Source organism: Amblyomma maculatum, chromosome 6 (assembly GCF_055883805.1).
Source record: "Amblyomma maculatum isolate TAMU_Amacu chromosome 6, ASM5588380v1, whole genome shotgun sequence".
In the NCBI taxonomy this organism is placed as follows: Eukaryota; Metazoa; Arthropoda; class Arachnida; order Ixodida; family Ixodidae; genus Amblyomma; species Amblyomma maculatum.
The window spans coordinates 113,669,180-113,687,099 of NC_139349.1; the positions used below are offsets into that span (position 1 = coordinate 113,669,180).

General features: G+C 44.0%; 1 protein-coding gene across 1 annotated transcript; it reads left to right on the top strand.

Annotated features, from left to right (window-relative positions):
• Positions 1 to 1,290: 1,290 nt before the first annotated feature.
• LOC146186620 (uncharacterized) lies at positions 1,291 to 7,874 on the top strand. Its single transcript, XM_084607357.1, has 2 exons — positions 1,291 to 1,661; positions 7,087 to 7,874. The coding sequence occupies exons 1-2, from the start codon at positions 1,469 to 1,471 to the stop codon at positions 7,254 to 7,256; spliced, it is 363 nt and encodes a 120-aa protein (XP_084463483.1). The 5' UTR covers positions 1,291 to 1,468; the 3' UTR covers positions 7,257 to 7,874.
• The last annotated feature ends 10,046 nt before the right edge of the window (positions 7,875 to 17,920 follow it).

The following is a 17,920-nucleotide window of genomic DNA, read 5'->3' on the forward strand; positions in this document are numbered from 1 at the left end:
TCACGTCGGCCTCGCTAGAGGAATCACTTGCCTTTTCCTTGCCTTCGTGCAGACGTACTTTTGGAATCGTGAAGAACCCACAGACGGCCTGTCCGATCGCGCCAGCATCGTCTGCGCGCACAACGCGACCATGTAGACGAGGCTGTAGGGTATAGTGCCGACTGCTTCGTCGTCTGCTGCCAACGACATCATCATGGCGGATTACCCAGCATGCATCGCTTCATGCAAGCTCCCTATATTATTCCTCGTACGCGATAAATGTTCGATGCTGATTACTGCCCTTGTATAAACCATAAGGGGCGAAATGTCATGACCTGGCAGTTGCAACAGACGCGGACGAAGCTAAGAGCGAGCGTGCGTTTCCTTTGCGCGTGAACGCGTCTGTAGCGGAGGAGCAGCAGTGGGGCGATAGCGACCCCACCGAGGCGCGGCGGGCGGCCGTAAGAGAAGAGAAGCGTGCTCTCCCTCGAGACCGGCCGTGTCCATGGAGACAGGCGCGACACTCCTCCTTGCACTGCAGGCACTGTTCTCCAGGAGGCACTGGTGCAGCGCATCGCAAGTGGAAGGTACTTAGCCGCGTGCGATAGATAAATGGGTACGTAAGAAATCACCTCGACAAGGTACTCAGAATGTACGTGCACTGGGGGTACCATGAAAGCACAGGGCCTTTACACAAAAGTGGTTCGGAGCTTGTGGAAAGAGGTCCCGGAGCTCACTTTCAACAATGTGATGCTGTCTGTCGTCGGCTATCCGGGCGTTCACAATGGCAACGCGAGGTAAAAAGGCAGGCCCCTGACGTCTATTGATCGACATCTAACGAGGCGGTGCAGCGTAAAATCGGGTGGTCCCATTTCGAGGCCCGAGAGTCAGTGGCGAAGCTTGGTCTTGAAATTCAGCACTGACCCTTGGCCAAGAGCGCTGGGTGAACCAGATATAACACTTCCTCCTGTACTTCGGATTGTCATCAGAAAACACTACAGAATTGACATGTTCTAGTATTCCAAACGTTCCGGCCACAGCTAGCATCCGGCTGGAATTACGAATTACTTTCGAACATGCACTTCGTTTCCCGCCTCTTGGTTGGGCTGTCAGTGATGCCGCGGTTAGTGCTGCGTAAGCAACCACGGAAATAATAATGCGATGACTTCTGTTTTGGGAAAATAAAAATCTGCGTAGATAGATACTGTAGGGTCACATACATTATTAAGCTAGGCCACTTCTTTACAAAAGAATTTATATATCCAAATCCAAACCGAAGCGATCCAAATCCTTTACTCTGACTACTACCAGAGTCCTCTATGCTACTACCAAGGTGTATATCTACCTTGCTACTACTAGCATCACATGCACATGTTTCGCGCGGTTAAAGTGCTCCAATATTCTAGAGCACTTTAGCGCGGTTTAGTGCGGTGTCTTGCAGCCGCTCGGACGTCTGCATTTCAGAGGAATATTTCGCTCTCGCAAGGTCATGTTCATCTCGCTCGTGCGGCTAGCAGCGGACCCGTGGAGCAGAAGACAGTCACCTATTCGTGTGCCCAAAGTGCCATTGTCCTATCGCTACCCTAGAGTGACAGTGCTCGTCGTTACCGTCACAGGCACCTGCCTTCTGTTCAGCCGAGTCATCTACGATGCCTTTCTTGTCGATTTCTTCGAACCAAATCGTATGTTTCATTTTGTCTGCACTTAATACGAAGTTACCTTTTCCTTCATCGACTTCGCTTTCAGTGTGAAAACATTGGAATGCCGTATCTTAATTGTAGTAAGCGCGCAGAAAACAAGAACAATTTTCCATTTTACTATGCTATCGTTGCCCAAAGCAGTAAATGCGTATGCCGTTTGATTGCGCATGGCGAAGAGTTCTGCCTAGAACTTCTTAGCTTACGCTGTCTGTGCGTGCCGGGTAGGGAGCAGTAAGGAGCTGCCGTTTCAAGCAACCCGACTTCAGCTACGATCAAAAACAGGTTGTACACGGAATATGTGCGTAGGTTGAACAATTTCTGACTGCATCCACAACAGCTTGGTCGGACCAATAATGCGAAACTAATTTGTTTCGAGCAGTGTAAATGTGGTAGCTGAATCCTCTACTATGAACAATTCAGTCAAGAGTGAAAAGTTCTCATGAGCCAAAGATGAAGATACTCGTAGTTTGTATAGTTTAAGGTAGCAAAATTGGTAAAAATTTCCACTTTGTATTATGGCGGCAAAAAATGGCACTCATTACACTCTGAAGATCAAATCGAGCTTATGCTATAGCACCTCAGTATGTTGTGCCTGTGCATATCCTAGTGTTCAATAATGGTAGTGCTGATTTTGTAGTTAATTAGGTGGTTAAGGAAATGAGCAGCTCGTAATGAGATACCAGTGAAGAAATCCGGAAGCCACCGAAAAAATGAAAAATAGGAAGGATTTATAAAAATGCAGCACTTTGAAGACAGGGACAAACACAACAATCAAGCCAGATGGATACCATCCCATTTAGGATGCAATATCATCAGAAATAAGGAACAGCTAACGCACGAAAATGCAGAAGTGGGGGAAAAAAACCCTAAATACTGAAGGGTGAATGTGTAAGTGACCCAACAATAATAAAGGAGATAGCATGCTGGGGTCACATTTTGTTTATTCTCCTACAGTGTATAGAAAACCTTTATCTACATTGAATAAAACCGAGTTGAAAGCTAGCACACATACTGTTCTCCCTGTGTTTGCCCTTGCCTTGCTGCATTTCTATAATGACAAACCCACCTGAACATTAGCCCGATAGAAAGGAGTGCTTCTGTTTTTGCAACTTGTGAGGTTCACCGGTGGGAAACTAAATGTGTGGTCAATTTTCGGCTGAAACATCACAACTTGTTGGAGGGATCGAACTCATGACCTCCATATTTCACGTACAGCACTCTACCAACTAGACTACAGCAACAGTTGTCTTCGCCTTCTACTTTTGGGGGTATATATGTCGCATGTAACCTAAGCCTGAAAGTTTTCAACCCTGATAACGCCTTTGGTGGTGTATGGAGTACATCTTGTTTTATTGTGAGTGCCACAGGGGATACAGTCTAATGATGAAGGCAGGAACTGGGAAGAACCCTTTTATGCTTCCTCTGCCATCAAGACTGCCATCAAGGTTGTTTTTCTTCCTCTTTCCTATTGGTTACCCTTCAGCCATAAATTGATTGCACTGTTAATTTCTCACAGTTGAAGACAATAATTTTAGAAATGAAAACATTCCCCTGTGCTTTCCTTGGTTTTGATGACCAGTGGCTTCTTTCACTTCTACATTTTGGATAGCTATTACTGGTTGGTTGTGTTCTTTAGTTTGATTCAAAAGAACATACAGGTTCACCATGTTTAGTTTCTCAGATTCACTTTTCATTGACAATGTTTGACATTCTTCTCATGCACAGCACAGCTGTCTGGCTATTGCGATGGCTGAACTCATTCAAAAGAGGAGATTGACAAAGTATAAAAGCCAGAGACATTGCTCCACTACATTTACATTCTGCTGGCTGGGAGGTGCCATGTCTTGCTCTCTGCAAGTGAAATTCTGTTTATTTGCTGTCGTCATACGGTTACGGAAGCTAATTAATCTGATTTTTTTTTTACCATTAGGGCCCAAGGCCATTACAGAAGGGAGTGTGGGTGAAACAAAACAGTAAAACACAAGACAGCAAAAAGATAACACATTGGTAACACACAGCAAATACGTCTTCATGGTGCTGACAAAATTTTGATGAAAGTGTGGCTTGCTGAGCAACTTGATAAATTAAAATTGACGCACGGTGAAGTTAGTATCAAAGAATTTAATTGCAAAAAGAGATTTGGACAGGCTGATGCTAAATGTGCAAGTAAATTCCATTATTTAAAATAACCTTCTTTTGTTCCTCTGTTCGTTGTCCTCTCTTTTGTATTGTCCATGTAGTGCATTGTTTTAATTATTAGTAGCTGTTAAATTATTGTGAAGAGCAGATTTTTTCCTTGCTTAGCACTTTAGGCGACAATGTAAATTACATTTACTTTTATGGCAAAAATGCCGCAGTCATTTAGCCACATAAGGTGATGGTATCGTGATGCCAGATGTACCAGGCCGGAGGTGAGGGTAGTGAAGGGCAGTGCGGCATCAAGGAACCACATAAGCGAAGAGCTTTTTTGTTACGGAATTCGAAAGTTTGTCCACATCTTTGCATGTTAGCGATATCAGAAGAATGCCCTCATCTGATGCTGAAAGACTTTGGTTTTAAACTATATGGTATTCTTATGCCCCTAGGTAGGGAATCTGTTGTCCTTTGTCACAGGCCAATCAAAAAGCACGAATTGTCATTTTTGCATGTTGCATCGCAGGGACTGGTTCCAAAATTCTTGCATTTAAGCCACCACCTGTAGACATACAGAGTGTTTCAGGGAAGGTTTTGAAGTTATTTAAAAAAATAGTCGGTTTAAGATATAAAAACTATGTTTGCAGAAACAAACTGACGTATACAGTATGCCGCAGTACTTCTATAATTAACCATACAATTAATTAAAACCCAATAATTAACCGTTTAATTTTCACACTTGGGTGGTCACTCCTAGTGGGGAGTTCAAAGCTGTGAACAAGACGATGATGCGATGTCAGTTTTTGAAACAAAACAAAAAAGCTCATTTTCTAACGGCTTGAGGAAGAAATCCGATGTTTTTTTCTGTACGAAGGCGAAACTGACCACAAGAGATGCGCAGGAAGCTCGGCACAGAAGTGACGTTCGTTGATGATGTGACGGGCAACGACACTCAGTTCTAGCTGGACGCGATATTGTGCCATGTCATGCATATTCTTTTGCTTTGCAGCTTAGGCAGGCCAGTCATTTACAGCTGCGTGATCATTAGTTTTAAAAGAGATGGAGCGAAATAAAAGTACATGACACGCCAAAGTAGAGCTGACACCTTGAAGTTGGCGGTGTTGTCGCTACATCACATCATCACCAGATATTGCTTTTGTACCGAGCTCCCTACGTGTCTCTTGCGCTGAGTATCGCTTTCGCATGGGAAACCTCGTGCTGCAGGGCATTGGAAAATGAGCTTTTTTTTTCTCAAAAACTAATATGGCATCGCTTTGTCCACAGCCTCGAACGCCCCATTGCGGCAGAGAGTTTCTCTGTATGTATCACTGCTCCACAGGCAACCGCAGTTTTCCACACTGCGGGACAGAAGATTGTCTGTTTGTCCTGGGAAGTGCCTTGTTCACCTCATCCTTATCGCTAGCAGCGTATATATTTATTCCAACAGGCAAGTAGCAGTAAACAGGCCCTACATAATGATGAGTATGGTTTATCCTTCCTCAGCCTTCACATCTCGTTACGTCGCTGCTTCCAGGATAGTCCCTTCTAGCATATGCTACATTTGTTTGTCCAATATGACGCAGACTAGTATCATATGCCTCTGAAGCTCGGCAAGATGCTTTTGGCCTGAATGCAGACACATTGGTGCATTCACAACCGTAACAGTAGTTTCTTAGAGGTATTCATTTAATGCAAACTGTGATGATGGCAAAAGAAATTTTTAGTCATGAAAAGAGCTTCAGCAAAAAAAGGCTGCTGCCATCCATTTAAGTCTTCCACTGAAGTTGATTCCTGTTTCAGGATGAATAACTATTTGACCTTATAGGCATAATTAGTAAAGGAGCACATGGAAGGACTAAGAATTGAATGGCTTCACTGTCAAGCTGCATCAACCACTGGTTTTGTAGAAAAGTGGTACACATTTTACTGAATGACTTTATAAAAAATGCTAAAATAGGGTATGTGTTCTTGCTGCGGTCCCTTCTCTGTCTGAAAAAGCTAGCACTGGAACTGCAAATTGCTTCAGCTTTTGTGAGACAATTGGTGTGAAAAAAGTGCAAAAATAATAAAAAAGAAATTTTTTCCTACCAACACTTGCTGCATTGAACTTCATACCTGTGCTTGTAAAAACCCTCATAGCAACGTGGAGGCCTGTCTGCCTATTTTCAAGAAATAAAACCAAGTTGAATAGCTTGTCTGATGGGTTAGCATGCTAAAATATGGTGCATAGGTATGGAGGCTTATCAGCAAACTATAAAAGCAAGTTGGATGGCTTGTTTGATGGTTCAGTAGTTTCCCACGTGCAAAAATGAATGTAGTACATAGGTGCATTGTTTTCTGTTGGGTGGAACTTTAAGCAAGTGGGATGTGTGTCTTCCACAGTCTCGCAAAGAGACAGCCTAGAAAGCAGAGCGGTGCCGCCATGAGAAATGGAGACACTGTGAGGCAGCTAGCAATAATTAGTTGAACCAGTTTCTTATCCACTTACGTGGGACGCTACTCTTCACTATAACAGCATTAGGGAAACTCTTCATACAGTTCATCTTCCGGATAAATCCCGCACTTCCACACAAATACGCATTCTTCGACGCATACACCTAAATATGCTTTTTACTCCTGCCTGATCGTTTCTCTACCACATCAGACATTCTCCCGCATGCCCGAATTGTTCTGAACCCTATCCTGACTTGGAGCACTGTATGTTTTCCTGCCCTGTAGCAATTCATTCAACTTACTTTCCAGGCCCTACTCCCTCAATGTTGCAGGCTTGGTTAGCCTCTTGATGAGCTGAAACACGAGCTGGCCTTGGTGACACTGGCCCAGAACATACAGCATTTGTATAATGTTGTTTCCTCCTCCACCAGTTCTCCACCAGTTTCTTCGCCATCCCGGGTTGGCTCAATGGTTAGGGCGCTCGACTACTGAGCCATATGACAGGTGTGGTTCCCGATTGCAGCAACCATGTCTTGACGAAGGCAAAACGAAGGATGCTGTGTACTGTATGATGTCAATGCACATTAAAGAACCCCCAAGCTGTTTAAATTATCTGCAGCCCTCCGTTACGCTAACCCTCATAGCCCAAGTAACTTTGGGATGTTGAACCTCATGAACTAAACCAGTTTCTCCAAAACAGGTTGTGTTGTATTGGAATGCAGTTCAGTGCTGATGTATTGAAAGGTTCAAAAATGTTAGTAAAGAAGGAGGGATGGCATGTCCCCATGCTATTGCTTCAAAATTCTGTTGTGCAGTGGCCAGTGTTATTATGCATGTGCAGGACCCCCAAAGCGGGAGCTGGACATAGGAATGCTGCTGAAACAGACTATGCTGCGAAAGGAGGGCGAGCCACCAAGGAACCTGGAAGAGGCGCTCAACGAACAGGAGATGATCCGCAAGCAAAAGCTTCTTGAAAAGGAGCAGAAGGAAGCGCTGGCCGCTCGCTTGTGACACCGGCCTAAGCAGGAGCAGGCCTCAACTAGTCGTAGAAGCAACCAGCTGTCATCAGCCCATGACCGGCCTGTGCTCACAGTCCTTTGAAGAACTGAGCTGAGCTGGGGTGGTGAAAAGGAGAGATCACACTGCAGAATCTTCTCTTTGCTGACAGGCACAGCTTCAGTTCTTGGCAGTCCCTGACTCAGTTGTTCGAAGTTGAAAAGGAATATTTGTTGTTTTCAAAAGCTGCACAAAATTATTCTCCTCCTGTGTGCCCGCTCGGAAGAAAATGACAAGCCTTTTACAACCACTGAGCCCGCGATCTGGTTGAGCGTTTTATAAATCTGTACAATTTCTCCAAAGCCATCTTAATAAAGAGATGGTGCAGAAATTGAAATTATGAATACTGCTGCACAAGAAAGAAAATAAGCAGTTGAAAGCAAAAATACAGGACAGGACACTTGTCCCAACTCTTTCTCATAGGTAGTAACCTGCTCACACAGATTGCCACAGCAAGCAGTTGGTTCTCGTTGAAAGGGGCTTTTTGCTCTGACTTTTATAACTCTAATGTAGGCATACTGTCATACCCGATTACTGCTCACGGCACTTGTCCAGCCTTTTTTTTTTCTGCTCTCTCAATGCTTTGATGATGCTTTCCCACAAAAATATGCACTAGTGCATGCAAACTAAAAACAGCAGTGCAGAATGCGAAAGTTTGCAGATGTTATTGATTTATTTGGTATCGCAATAGTGAAATAAGAGATTGATTCTGGAAGACAACATTGCTACTGCAAGTAGCAGTAGTGATGGTGGGTGTTGGAAATTAATGATAAATACTTCTGACACTATCACCGTGGTTATTTAGGCAGCCCCTACAGTCGAAAACATTCAGTCTCCACTTTTCACCAAGCTGTGCATTGTCCCAAAAGGCTACGTAGTCAGCGGTACTTGTCGCCTTCTGCTTGAGAGGTTTTGGGGGCACAAGGCTCTCGTAAACAACCTCTACTACTTCATGAGTGGTGCCAAGGCTGCTGTTGCTGTAGCAGCATGGCAGTAAGAGCTCAACCTGGAACAGAAATTTCACGATTCCAAAACAGACGTCATATATGACCGCTGTGCACTTAAAGGACTTGCTGGTAACGCATGCAAAAGGACTGGATATCGTGTCATGAACACCTATGGCTTCATTCCCACATAGCTCCATGAATAGGATTGGCTGCTAGTTCATTTGCAGGCAGCTTACATGAATACAGAAGCAGCCTCACGCGAACATTGAAGAACACTGGCAACGACAGGTATTTCACTTATAGAATACTAGAGAATCACATGTTCGTCCGGCAGAATTTTCTGCTGTTCTAGCAAATGCCATGTTGAAAAAGGCACAATACAGAGCACTCGGAAAGGCAACCTGCAGTTATTCTTTAAGCAGTTTTCACAGGTGTTCACTTGTGAAGATGAATCTTGCGATGTACGCAGCAGCCTTTTCCTTTCCATTTTTTTTAATATGCGTCTCGCAGTCACAAGTCGTACACATGAGGACCTGAGAAGGCTCTGCCAGAGCATTTATTTGGGCTACTCACTCATTTGTCACTTTCGCTCAAGCACAAAGACTCGGGCGCAGACACAATATCAACACTTTAGAACAGCACTGGAGTGTGTTCTGTCCTACCGTGTGTTTGGGTCTTTTTGCACCTGCAGATATGCTTTAATGCTGGCTGTACTTGCACAGTATGGAATATGTGATTGGTTTCAAAGCGGACCAGGACTCCTGAAAGAATTGGACGCAGATAAGAAGCAGAAGCTGCAATAATAGTGCAAATATATGGTATCCCAGTGACAAGACATGCAGGTAAGCCTGTGAGGAAGCCTGTGCGCTGGTTGCTGATCATGTGCAACTTCTGGCAAGTTTTTATGCATGTTTAACGGTACTCACACTTAAACAGCAGGGCTAACTTAGTAGATTCCTAGGAAAGGGAAATGCAGCTGGGTAGGCAGAGGGCCAAGCATAAAGACAAGACAAAGAAGAAGCCTGTGGGTGTAGGGATTCTGCAGCTGGTGGCTAAAAGAGGGCTAATCAGAGTTCATTAGGAGAGGCCTTTGTTCTGTAGATGGTATAGCTATCTGGTAAAAATTACGTATGTGTGTAACATTATAGGCAGTACTGCTGCACTTAGTACACGTGCCAAATTCTTCAGCTGGCCAATGTGTGCTTTAGGAATTTAAGCTTTAGGATTGCTCTGTTTAACACATTTTAGGTTAAGTTCCAATCGGAGCAATCACGCAGTGTAAAAACCACTTAAGAATCACTGGACCTTATCAAGCAGCCATTGGGAGCTAAATGTGGCAATTTTTAATGCTAGAGCCTTATCCAGTGAATTTAGTATAGCTTAGCTGTTTAAGGAGCTGTCGGGCATCATAGGACTGTCATAGGGCTTGGTGGGGGTTATGAACTGGCTTGAGGCACATACAGTAATAAAATGTCACACTATCTGCTGTCAGGAGCTGTCGGTAGGCGTGTGCCACGTGTGGAACTTTTTTATCGACAAGGTGAACGGATTGCAGGGTTTAACGTCTAGAAGCAATGCAGGGGATGCAATTCAGGTATTGAAAAGGTCACATGCATGTAATGAGCTTGCAGTAGTATTCCATAACTAATGGTTCTTCTGTAATTTACTGATATGCAAGAAAACTGACAGATTAACCAAGGAAAACAAGCTTTGTCGATGCGTACTGAGAGGTGATGCGATAACATGCGTCTTTTTTTTTCTGACATGTTTGGCAACTGTTAGCGCAATTCGAGGACACTGCATCCTTTCGGCAGAACAAGATGTTTACGTTGGCACCTAAAATTAGCCAGGGGTTTAACTCCGCTTAAGCTAAATAAGATGTGTGAAAGCACTCTTTGGCATTGTTTTGCATGGTGGTTTGGCGTTGAGAGAATGGCACAGAGTTTGGAAAAGTGTTAAACATTTAGCTGCACGGTTTGGTCTTGGGGGGAAAGGAGAGGCACAGTATCTGTCTCGCTTCTTGGTGAACACCTACACTTACAATTAAAGGGAGAGAACACTGAAATTTAGGTCTGAAATTTTTTTGGCACAAAGGAAAGATTAATGTCTAAAATGTTCCATTCCATACCAGTTTTGGTACAAATGGTGTAGAAAATATTTACGGAAAATTTTTAGTGCATGCACCTATATTTATCTAGTCCGATGCTGGAAACCATGAGCAGTGACCGCAATGATGACTGGTGGGCAACAAAAAAGCCGTACCGAAAACAAATATAAATTTCACTCGCCAGGCAGTAATTAGACATTTTTTGCTTAGGGTAACGACCTTTTCAGTTTCACACTCAAGGCTGTCGCGGCAAAATAATGTACGCCTCTTCGACGAAAGTTTTTGTAGGCACTATCACCGCTTCATCACAGAATTCCGAACACTGGGGCACCATCTAGTGGCAAAACCTGAAACCATGCTTCTCGTAGTGCGGAAGGAGGGGTGGTTTTTATTTAAGGACTCGGCGTAGAGTGGAAAATATAATAAATGATGGCAGGCACTCCTAGAAGAAAAAAGAACAGTGTGCACTTAAGAAAATCAGTGATATTTTGCTGACAAGTAGTCAGGTAGGGTACTACACCGAAAGTAATAGGGTTTCTCCACTAGATAGCGCCTCAGTTGTTCTTATGCGATTTTCAATGGCAAATTAAAATCGTAAAGCGTCTTTTCTTTGATACTGTAGGGCTCGATCTGTACTATATGAGGCAAGGTCTTTTCATCTCTACCATAATCTTATGACATTTTGGCCAGTGTTCTGTCCCTTTAATGACTTACAATTAGAGATGTACATGTAGCCAGTTCAAATCCGTGCAGCAAACTAGTCTGCTAGCAAATGGATGCTGAATGTGGAGCGAAATGCTATGACACCACCCTGAACGGTGCACAGAACATTTGCATCACAATTTTGACACAACATTATACGTATTTAACCAAGTTCGGTTCTGCCTGTCTTCAAGACGTTTCTTTGCGTCGTGCTGATTTTAGTGTTATGCCAGCAGAAGAAACAAAACGGTGAGGGAATACAAGTCCGGGTGCACTTCGTGCCAGCGATAACGTCACTAGACGCATCATTGACAACTATGATCAGTGACTTTGGACGGACTTCATCCACGGAACTACTCATTTCGTGCTTCGTAAATAATAAATGTTTTGTATAAAAGCTCATGCCATAAAATTTTGCGAGTAGCTAATTTCTATTCTTTCTTGCCTAAGAAACATGCACGAAACTGTGAGCCACATGCACGAAATCAAGCGCTGAACTACTCATCCAGCATCTGTGAATGCAGCAATTAGGACCACAAAAATTTCGAGATGTTTGGTCATTAGGGTTCGTGCGTCTAACTTTTGATGAGACGAAAATGTACAATCTGGATCTGTGGCAGATTGTATCCAAGCTTTTTTATCAGACCAGTTGGAAAACTTCAAAAAGTGATTAGCTTTAGTATGCATTTTTCAAGTGCTTATCAATTGTGCCACCGTCGTCTGGGAGTTGCCAATAAAAGCTGTCTGCTGTTGCGGTCGTCGCTTTCTGAAAATTGCTTTTACTTTTTATTTTCCCTCTTAAATAGCTCTACTCTACATTTAATAATTTTTGCGATTGCATCTTTTCAGCTGATTTTATTGTCCTGATGTTGTGCATCTGTTACAAACCTAGAAGTTTGGAACCCTGACGCAGTTTCCTAGGCACCGCCACTATTCATAAACACCCATATTTCGACCAATCAAAACTGCAATTTTTTGGTACATGGGCCCAATGGGAAGTTTTGTAACATGTAGTATTAGCTCTAGATTGTACCTTGTCCTTGTGTTGATAAGTATGTTGCAGACGACCGTTACTGAAATGTGCTAGAACTCGTACCTGTATACCAGTATGATGTAGATTCACATTTTTATATCACTAGCTCCACTCAGTGTGTTGGAAAAGGCCCTTGTTTCACTTTTGTGCAGCAGAGCCCCACTATATATGAAACTCGGATATAGTAAAGTGATACTGAAGTCCAAGTTAAACTTCCATAGATGACTGTTCATTTTATCCCCTTTATAGCGAAGACATTTTGATAAAAGCCTGTTATACTAGTAAAGTGAGTTTGGCCGCGGTGACGTGCTTCTCTTGAAATGGCATCGCCGCACGCGCACTACCTAGGATTGTGAGGCAAAATTTTTTTCTTGAAAAAAAAAGTAAACCTAAAGAATTTTTTTTTTCTTTTAATGGCTTTACCACTAGGCTTACCAGCTCTGAGGAGAAACCAACTTTACATAGACCTTGCTGCCATGAGGGAAAGCATGCGGTGTGTAGGAAAAAAAAAAAAAAAGCTTGCTGCGAACGTGGAAAGAAGGCAGTGTGGTCTGTTCAGAAAGTAAAAGAGTAGAAGTGCAGTGAGCAGAGAAGGGAACCAACGGTAGAACATTCGCAACACTTGGCGGTGGTGGAAGAAGTGGAGGTGCGGTGTGTGTGGTGTTGCTGCATGCAAATTTCTCATCTGTTGCCTCTTAAATGATGGAAATAGTGGAAAATAATGCCGTGTTCATGCAAGGCTTTGCTTTTCACATGAAATAAAACTCAGCTGTATTCGTAGCACATTGCATTCTTGCTAAAGAGGAATTCCACAAGTTGTAAGCAGAAAAAAAAATTTTATTACTGAAAAAAGAAAACAGATGAAAGGTATTTTGAGAGTCTCTTTTATTTTTTCCTGAAGCAACAAGATGTGTTTAGCAAATAGCCATTCAATGACCAGACCCGGGGCCTTACCAGCAACTGATATAGTACAGACCCATATGGTCAAGATTTTTGCCTGTCTGAGTAACTTACTCTGGAGGGGTTGGTCAGCTGCTGAGCAAGCATTTAACTTGTGAAACTCTCCAACTAGAGGCGCTGGCGCCCAGCATGGCATTCCGATCTCGTGAAATCTGCACAGCATTGACACTTGATTTTTGTGGACGCAGCAGACAGGTCTAGAATGTAGAAAGGGGTCATCTATTCATCTGGGGAGAGATACCACTATTCACTGTAGTTCCGTGCCCCCGACAGTGCGGAGGATCGAATTTCTCCCAACACTGCATGCATTTGGTGCCTTGGCACTGTGTTTATGTTCTGCTCTACCATTTCGTTCCTTTTTAATAGGTTAGCATTAGAGGATTACGCTACATTATGAAGAAAATCAGTCATCCGGATCCATCGTGTGTGGATGATGGCTAAATACACTTAGCTGGCTTGCTTATGTGGTCGAACGTCCTAAATCAACTGAGGCTATGAAGGATGCCCGTAGTGGAGGGCTCCGGATAGTTGTGACCACCTGGGATTTAACTTCCAAACCGAGTTTCCTTTAGACGGCTGTAGTCGGTGCGGGTAGTGTTGGAAACATATTTTGCATCCATTTGGAGGTGTCTGTGATGATTTGTGCCGATCGAGGAGAGTATAGCTCGAATTAAGAGAGTCCCAAATGGTAATCCGAATTTTTCCGAGTGGTGCATCTGGGGATCTGAATATGGATAGAGATGATGAAATGGTCACTTCAGAAGATTTGCTCTAGGTTTGTCATGAGCAGGATCTTTTTATTATTACTTTTTCTGAAGGTGATTGGGTGGATAAGGTGGACTTAATTTGTTGATATATATAATTGCTATGTCTGGTTGGTTAGTCTGAGGAAGTAGAGTCGAAGGGCATCAGCTAGATATGCTGTGAGAAAAGTGTTTCAGAACTGCATGCCCATGTTGGGTGTGTTCATTTGGCTAGCTGGTATGTAGTTACAGAAGGCTGATGTCATGCAGCCAGAAGCAGAGGGAAAATGTGCTTGCCTTTAATTGTCAAGGCGGGCAAATAGTTTCTTTACTTCTGATGTTTGTGATGAGAATTTTCACAAAAGGTGGTTGAGCATGTAGTATAATGAGAGGACATGCATATAGTGGGGTCCAATCAATAGGTGACTTGAGGAGCTGGGTTGATTTGTAGCGGTAGCATATGTCTAGTTGAGTTTGCCCTGCTCCTACTGCTTGTAGTATAAGACTTTTATTCAGCCAGAAATTACAGGTCAAGCATATGTCAACAGCCTGGGCGACAAGTTGCCACTGTTCTTCCCCTTTGGAGCTAAACCAGTTGGGCCAGGTGGTGATGGGAGAGGAGGGAGAGTAATCCAACTGCTGATGAGCTGGGAAGTAGAAAATGTAATGTAAGTTCACATAGGTAGAGTGCAGGTGGGACAGGTTAGTGGGTAGCATATTAAAAGAGGCTGGAAGGTGTAGTGAGAGCAGTCATCTGAATGTGCCAGGGAAGTTGAGCCTGTTCTTTCTGTGGGTACCAAAGGGCAGACATACCACACATCTTTCTCATGTAATCATGGCAAGCCACCTTGCCCAACTGCAGTGGGAGGCCGCGCTTCATCGGACCAAGAGGTCCAACTCCAAGTCACAGAGCAGGCCGAAGAGATTTCCGAACGACATCGTCAGTCAACCACTTGGCGTCTGGCTTAGAAGTGAACACACCTAAAACCTCTCCCTCAATATTCTGCTCCTACGGTATGCTGAGTGATGGATAAGGGGGTTGGTACAAGTGGTTATCTGAGCAAAGTTGTAGGTCGAGTCTCCCACTGCTTACCGATGGTTTTGGCTTTGAGTAAATGCATGGTACTCGGGAGTATTGTGGGCAAGTTGATGTCCGGGCCAATTAACTGCCATGAATCCCTGAATACCCAGCAACACAGGGGAAGGTGTTAGTGGAGGCCATTTGCTCGACCACTTGTTGAAGGGAAGTAGCATGCACTTTTGTATGTTACACAGAATGGCTTGACTCGGAGTCGATTTTGTACAGAGAGAGGGAGGGAGGACACAAACACCTGGTGGGCACGGACAGTTAGTGGCGAGGAGCAGTGCACTTGAAGATTGGAGGTATTGACCGCTAGTGTGGGTTTCAGGGCTAGGATATGGGGATAGTACCTTGTAAGCCATTGTCTGTGTATTGAAGAGTGGGAAATGGTGCTCTTGGTCGCATGACAATTCGATGGCAGGCCACGGGGGATAGGAAGGATGGCCGGCTAACCAGTAAACAATGTTAAGATTGATAACTGACACTCAGCAGATTATAAAAGAGGCCCCTTGCAGAGAGCTTGGTTGTTGAGATGGTAATACAGAGGCTGAAAACTTCCTTGTAGAAGCCAACTAGGACGTCCGCAAAAAGTATGTGCTGGAACTGTGCGCAAGGTGTGTCTGCGGGATATCGGTGGGGTTCTGGTATATATAGTGACCGATGGTTTGACAGCCTGCGATGAAAAAGTCTCTCTCTTTCTACTCTCTCGATCTCTAGAAAGAAAGGGAGATCTCTCTCACAGTGGATTATTTCTTTCCCTCCTCTCTTTCCTTCTACCTCTCCCTCTCTAGAGAGAGAAAGAGAGACTTTTACTGTCTACTCTCCCCCTCCCTCGAGGAATCGCATTGCAACAATCGCAGCTCCCCCGAAATTTTTATTTGGTTCAGTTTGTGGGGTTTAACGTCCCAAAGTGGGCTATGAGAGACGCTCTTTTTGAGTCTGGGTTAAGGGAATGTAAAGTATAAAGCACAGGAACTCGTTGAGGGTGAGTGCATGGGCAACCTTCCTTCTGCCACCGAAACATTAGAGCAATGTAACATTTTTGCTTCACTCGAACATTATTTTGATCTTAATGTCCTTTTTTCTAATGTTTTAGCAATGTTATATGTGTAAGGCAACATAAATAACATACAAGAAAATGTAGAGCAACCTTGCACTAGCATATAGGCCCACCACTTATGGCAGTACACAACTTGCACACTTTGCAAAGGCCACAATACAGTACAACACCATAACTAGCACAACTCCTACACTCGCTCTGAACAAATAGCATAGGGTCAAGCTTTTATATACACCGTCAACGGGTGTTCCATGAGTGGTAATGGAGAATGGATAATGAGCAAGACTTTCTATCTCCGGCATCATCTCAAACTTCTAGTTGCAAAGAAGTGTTGTTGAAAAACCATAGTTACTGGACGAAAAATGACTAAAGTGCTAGGACTCGGTGTTTGAAATATATATGCCACATTGTCTGGTAGTTATGATTCACGCATTACATTAACATTTGGAAGATCATATTCAACCGTTTCCGTGTAACATCAAAATAATGTTTGTAATGCAACATAACACATATATAATATAATAACATTCAAATGTCACCATTAGTATAATATTCAACCGTTTCCGTGTAACATCAAAATAATGTTTGTAATGCAACATAACACATATATAATATAATAACATTCAAATGTCACCATTAGTATAATGTTTCTACTGAATGCACTGATAATGTTATTTTTATTTCTCAAAACGATAGGCAATATTCAGGAAATTGCATAACGCGCATAACACTTTTTAACAATATTCTAATGTTCGGAGCTATCTCAGCAACACTGGTTTGGTTTGTGTGGTTTAACATCCCAAAGCGACTCAGGCTGCGAGAGACGCCGTAGTGAAAGACTCCAGAAATTTCGACCACCTGGGGTTTTTTAACGTGCACTGACATCGCACATCACACAAGCGCCTTGCTTTTCGCCTCCAACGAAAAGCTGCCGCCGAGGCCGGGGTTCGATTCTGCATCCTTGGAAACGATATTCTAGCACCTTAACCACTGTGCCACCCCGGCGGGGCTCAGCAACACTGTTCCTCGAAAAGACCTGAGTACTAAGGTACCATGTGGTGGGTTATTGAGTGGCACGTGGCAACGGCACGCTGGAACACTTACATTTTCTTGGCTGCATGTGAAGGGAAGCCGAAAACTGCATTTGCTGATGACAGGAATGGCAGTACCATGGCTGCTTGATGGAAGCGCTTCCATTGAGCTGTCGTGACAGTACTAGAAAGATGAAGAGGGATAAGGGATTATGGGTGCTTTGATATGTGGAGTGTTTGAGGATGGGAAGCTCGGAGTTCTCGATCTGGACCAGGAAAGTGACCCTGTGGTGAGAAAGGTGTCGGTAATGTCTATACCACATGTTGCGACGCCGGCAGGGCCGGAGCCGAAGGTAGCGAGCGCCAGCGAGGCGAGACAACAAGGCACCACGAAAGCGAGGAGCAGTGCATATTTATTTGCATGATGAGAGATTTTAGAGAAAGTCTGCCAATGTCCCCAGAAATGCCCCGGTTTTTCTACACTGTCTTGTCCCTATAGGTAGCAGATAGGGAATCCTTTGTCCTTGAGCACATGGCCAATCGAAGAGCACCATTTGGCATTTTTGCACACAGCACCATGAAGACACGCTTTCCGAATTCCTTCCCGTACGTAGGCCACGGCACGTGGGCGAATACGTCACCAGCTTCCCACTGGTAGACCTGGTTCTTGACGCTGCGGAAGCTATCGCGGATATCATATTGTCGGCGCGTCTGTTCTCTCAGGCGTGCTCTTGGTAAACCGACCACAATGCGGGGCCGGCGATGCATGCCTCTTTCTTCCACCGCTGCCTTTGGGAAGAGCGTAATTTCAAGGGCAGACTCCCGGAGCGTTCGCCGCATCTGGGTATCCGATGAAATGCGAGCTTGTTGCTTCGCGCAGGGCCTTGACCGCCGTCGTCGAGGCAGGCCTGTTGATATATATGCCCAGGTTGATATGTGTGCTTCCTCAAGTGCT

Bases quoted from the DNA above. Each gene is read 5' to 3' on its own strand.
- LOC146186620 (XM_084607357.1), top strand. From the start codon at position 1,469: ATGTTCATCTCGCTCGTGCGGCTAGCAGCGGACCCGTGGAGCAGAAGA. The intron at 1,662-7,086 runs GTATGTTTCATT...ATGCATGTGCAG, and splicing joins CGATTTCTTCGAACCAAATC to GACCCCCAAAGCGGGAGCTG.